The sequence below is a fragment of the Penaeus japonicus genome, unplaced genomic scaffold (assembly GCF_977035675.1).
Source record: "Penaeus japonicus unplaced genomic scaffold, GWHDUDI00000001_assembly GWHDUDI00000009, whole genome shotgun sequence".
NCBI lineage: Eukaryota > Metazoa > Arthropoda > Malacostraca > Decapoda > Penaeidae > Penaeus > Penaeus japonicus.
The window spans coordinates 35,645,711-35,650,710 of record NW_028234411.1 but is presented as its reverse complement, the minus strand read 5'-3'; the positions used below and the strand labels follow the sequence as shown (position 1 = coordinate 35,650,710).

Sequence of the window (5,000 nt, the reverse complement as noted above, 5' to 3'; positions counted from 1 at the left end):
ATGGGTGTGGGCTTGAATGCTTATGCAGAAGCAGAAACAAATGCAGATGTGGAAGTGGACGCATATCTTTACTCTGACTTTCAATATCTGGATTTTCATTTTGTTATAATATTCCTATTCTTGAAAACTTCAAACTGTGTACTTTTTTCTACAAAGTTCTGTCTTACAGAATCAAAACATTAATACTGTTCCCAAAACAAAAAACAAACCTAATTTAACCATATAAGTAAAGAACTGAAGTCTGAGCAAGATTCAGTGCAAAAAATGTTATTACTGGATTTGAACATCATTGATTACCGTCTCTATAACAACAAACCTTAGACAAGCGTTGTGCCAGATAATAGATATTTGACGCAAAATTATTGAAAAGTATATAAATAAAGAGAGCATCAGGAGATAGTAATAACACCAAGGTCTGTCAGGTCACGGGAGCGTGAATTTGTTATGAATGACAGGGCAGACATAACACCTCTCATATTTCTTTCACAGAATCTCTATATCTCCCTAATTCTCCGCTAATTCTCCAACTTACTCTGAAACCTTTATCCTTGTCGATCTTGAGTTCGTTGTCCAGCGACCGAAGAGTCTGACTGAAGCCCCTGAAAAGCAGATATTCCTTAACCAGCTCGTCAAGGTACTGGATGTGAGACATGTTTACTCGCTCAGCTGATCGGGGTCCGGGGACGGAGGGGCGGGGGGAGGGAGGGGGCGGAGGCTGGAGGGGGGGATAGGGGGGCGAGTCTGTTTGTGTTTGGTTGTATGGAAGTCTCTTTTTTTGAGGCGTTTGGTTGTATGCGATTGTTTTATGGTTTATATTAGGGTTTCCTACTTTGATACAGCTCTTCTGTGTCATGCGTCTGTTGGTTTGTATCCGCGGTTATGTGTGTCTGTTTTTTGCATGTAAGCGAGTATCATCTTTCAGTGTACCTTTTGCGTGTCTGTGTTTATTGGTTGTTTACAAGCATGTCTTAAATTTTGTTTTGTTTACTGGTTGTATACAAATATGTCTTTGTTTTTGGTTAAATGGTTGTTTACAAGTATATTTGTTTAGTGAGCGAGTCTGCTTGTGTAGTTATTCACATATTCGTGTATAATTATCAATTGTTTGTTTGTGCAAGTGTTTGTGTAGGGTGGTTTGTTAAGTCTACTATTTGACGGCATTTTTAGGTCTACTCTTGGAGCTGTTGATCTTCAAAACAGTAATTTGTTTTTAAATATATGGTCCACAGACCTCAATGTACTACAATAAATATTTACTTTCTTATCATACCACAGCCAGGCAAAATACAATACTTTAGATTTGCTTTTACATTACTAAATCCTGACCCATTTATTTTTATAAAACAACCTTTAATGTCATGAAGAATCTTATCCAGTTGTTCAATTATTGCAAAATGTATATGATCTGTAAAATAAATTCCAGAATGGTTGAATAAATCATTTTAACTTGACGGTTTCTTTCTCAGTCATGCCAAAAGTTTGATCTCATATATTCAATACCAGTTAAATGTCATCAGTAATATTAGAACTTGAATCTTTAAACCAAAATCCACATTTATTTCAACATCATTCTTTGAAAGAGTTATTTTCTTAAACAATTATAATGCACAGTATCGGATTCCAATGAAACAATGATCTTAACATGCATCTCTAATCCAGCACCATGATCATCCTACCTCAACAGATGTGCACAAACTACACCAAATTCAGCACCAAAAGACCAATGGTATTAAATGAATAGCTACAACTTTTTACAGAATAAAATAGAATTCCAGATTTTGGGGGGTTCATGGGATTTGTGTGGATATTTCTGGGGGGAATGAAGCAATTGGACTAATAACTCTGGAAGATATCTTGTTCAAAATGTATTGGTGATAAAAACTGCATGCAAGCCCAAATAGAAATCAAATTTAATATCAAGGATAAATAATGAGTTTATTCACTTTATATGTATTTTTATTGTTATAACTGCTACATTCTTTTCATTATATGTATTTTTATTGTTTTACCTACTCTTTTCATTATCCTTGCAAGATGTAAAACATATATTGAACTTTTTTTAAACTAAGGTCAAACTAACCTGCGGTCTCCCTTAAAAATCTATGTCAACTTTTGTTGCTGACTTATCCTTGAATTTAGTGAATTCATTTTTTCCACCATATCAGAACTATGCTCCACTATAGTTAATCAATGGCAATATTCTTTGTATTTCAATAACATAATGATACCTCTAATACACTTTAACAAGATGCATTATTCAAGTTTGAAAAGCAAGAGTATGGATTGTTACTTCTTGGTTACCTGTGTTTTAAAAACTCTCATGTGGAACAAAATTGGCACTGGAAGATAAACACAATAATCAGCTATAGATAGTCTTAAAAAAGAAGAAAATAAATAAAGGATAATAAACCTGTGAGCACCTTTTGTTTTGCTTTCTGTTGCTTTTCTCCATCTCTTTTCTTCCTTCTTACATTAATTATAGGTTTCATGATGCCTTGGAAATGCAAAAAAAGAGAAGGCTACAGGCATCATACTCACTGAAGGAGATATATCTTTAAAAAGAAGTAACAAGGAAGATAGCACTAAGCTCTTGGGAAAAGGTTGGTTCAGGACTTTGACATTGATTACTAAGGAATGGGAAGTCCCTTATGATAAAAGTGCTCCAAATGGTTGTCAAATCAAAGAACGCATCAAATTGTACACAAATAATAATACAATAAAGCTAATTACTCTTTGTTCCTTTTTGAGATGAAATGTAAACTAGGAGATTACATGTTTTATCCATATCTATGGTATTCAACTGTTCACTTGTTGATTAATATTTGTACTTGTACAATCATAAATACTGGTCTATATTAAGGTTCTCCTATAAAAATCAATAAATAAATTTATGTTGCCTCTCATATTAAAAAGAAGACAAAACAGAAGACTTATTAGAATAACTAAGCTAACATACTTTCATGAAACAGAATTCCTTCTCCTCATCCATATTGCACTGACAGACTTTTGTTTTATAATGTGAAGAGATGTTAATTAGCTAACTGATGTTCAAATTTAATACTGTAAATTCCTATGGAAACTTATCCACAAAGCCTCTCTTTATTTCAAAGGACCACATTAATCCCAAAATACAAAGCACAGGATAATCTATGCTGTCCAATCTAATCTACACCTCTTTTCCTTGAGTAATTGTTGTAAAAAAATTCATTTCAATCAAATACTTCTCTATCTTAAAGGTAATTTCTGTACACAAAATTCTTCCTATCCTTGTATCTGCAAAATACAGATGCAATGCATAAATTGGAAAATGGTTATACAATTGTAAAAATTTCCTAAAGGCTATTATTCTCAAGTGGTGGTTGGTCTTGGCTTCAAGATAAGTTTCCCAGTGTCATCGCAGGACATGTTGAAATCAGTGAGAACTATTCGAGTTCTTGAAGTGATGACTGAAGGAAAAACTACCTTCTTGTGGATCCCCACTATGAACAGCAAAACTGAAATAAAAAAAAATAAATAAAAAAAACATTATCATCACAACCTTCCTGGCAAACAACAGAAAGTAACCCAGGTTGTTTTCTTTCAATTATGACAATTACTAACTCCACTAAAAGTATTCCTTAAACAATATCACTAACATAAAATTAATTCAATTTGATACTATGAAAGGTCCACATAAGTACCATATCCATACACCTTTAGTTGGGACACTACAATAAACAAAAGAAATCTTTCCCTTCCAACTGTCTATACAAAGACATGTCTTCCACAGCAAGATCACTCTAAAATCAGCAGAAAATCATACCTAGTGAAAATGCAGAAAAGGTGAAGAAGAGGTGGTTGATAAGTGACTGCATGAAGGTTGCATCTTGCGTGACAGGGTCAGTGAGCCAGACATACGCTCCAAAGGCTGTGCTCAATGAGGCAATCATGAGGACCACTGAAATACAAGTTCAGTTACATGTAATTACTGCTGAAAATGGGGTCAAAATCAGTTACTTAACATGTAAATACATGAGGAGAAAATAATAGTTTCCTAAGGAAATGGATATAGAAATATGGAAGCTCAAAATGTGGGGTTGAAAAGGAGAAAGAAGACATGTGGATATAAAAGATGTGATAAAAAGATAGAAACAAACAGACAGGTAAAACATTTAAAAGAGATAGACACTGGAAGAGAGAGGAGAAAACAGATAAGGAAGAGAACAAGGAAGAAGTGGAGGAGATAGGAAGAGAGGAAGGAGACAGTGGAAAAGAAAGAGGAAGATTAACGACAAAGACAAGAAGGAGGAAGAACACATAAAATCTAATAAGTCAGTGTTATTGCAAGACACAAAATAAAAACTTATGTGACTACTTACTTCTCCATCTTACAGTGGCAGGCTGTAACCTAGTTATCACCTCTGTTAAACGCCGCTCAAATGCTTTCAAATCTGAAAACAAATATTTAATTGGTATAGAAATTAGTTGGGTGTAAGACAAATGAACCCCCATGTTCTTAGTAGCTATGTTGCAATTATTAAAATTACTAATATTTTATCATTCTGGAATAAGGTAAAGATGAAGGACTGACAACTAAATGAGAATTATAGAAAGGAAATAAAAGAACTTAAAAAAAAGAGAGAAGAATATAACATGAATGCAAAACATCACAAAGTCCTACCCTTAATGTTATGAGCTTACCTTCACAAGCTGTCTGTTCAAGTGACATGTTAGCTCTATAAACTATCTGGAAAAAAATATATAATTATAGAGACAAGTAATCACATACACGCATATGTTTAAAGTATATATAGCTGAATAAAACATTCCAAAATACACACCCTGAAAATAAGCACTTTGTTACCATATATATCACAAATGGGCACACAATCTACACCTTAAATTTGGTATCTATTAAGAGTTTATATAAAAAAAGAGAGTTGCATGATTTGTTCCCATAAGTGGCACACAAAAACTAATTAAGAGAATTAGGAAACATATTATAATACATCATTACCAAG

The 5,000-nt window shown here is 33.5% G+C and overlaps 2 protein-coding genes across 6 annotated transcripts in view; both read right to left on the bottom strand.

Moving 5' to 3' along the window:
- The window catches only part of LOC122260070 (WD repeat-containing protein 91), a 12,814-nt gene extending 12,144 nt beyond the window's left edge, over positions 1-670 (bottom strand). For all 3 annotated transcript variants that reach the window (XM_043027167.2, XM_043027168.2, XM_043027169.2), the window contains exon 1: positions 533-670. In XM_043027167.2, coding sequence (XP_042883101.1) covers positions 533-652 — 120 coding nt within the window. In that variant the 5' untranslated portion in view covers positions 653-670. The remainder of the gene's footprint in view (positions 1-532) is intronic.
- A 1,264-nt stretch (positions 671-1,934) lies between these two features.
- LOC122260072 (nuclear envelope phosphatase-regulatory subunit 1) overlaps positions 1,935-5,000 on the bottom strand; it is a 4,633-nt gene continuing 1,567 nt past the window's right edge. For all 3 annotated transcript variants that reach the window (XM_043027173.2, XM_043027172.2, XM_043027174.2), the window contains 4 exons: positions 4,681-4,726; positions 4,359-4,430; positions 3,803-3,937; positions 1,935-3,494 (listed from right to left, as the gene is read on the bottom strand). In XM_043027173.2, the coding sequence (XP_042883107.2) occupies positions 3,349-3,494; positions 3,803-3,937; positions 4,359-4,430; positions 4,681-4,708 (381 nt within the window). In that variant the 5' untranslated portion in view covers positions 4,709-4,726 and the 3' untranslated portion in view covers positions 1,935-3,348. The remainder of the gene's footprint in view (positions 3,495-3,802; positions 3,938-4,358; positions 4,431-4,680; positions 4,727-5,000) is intronic.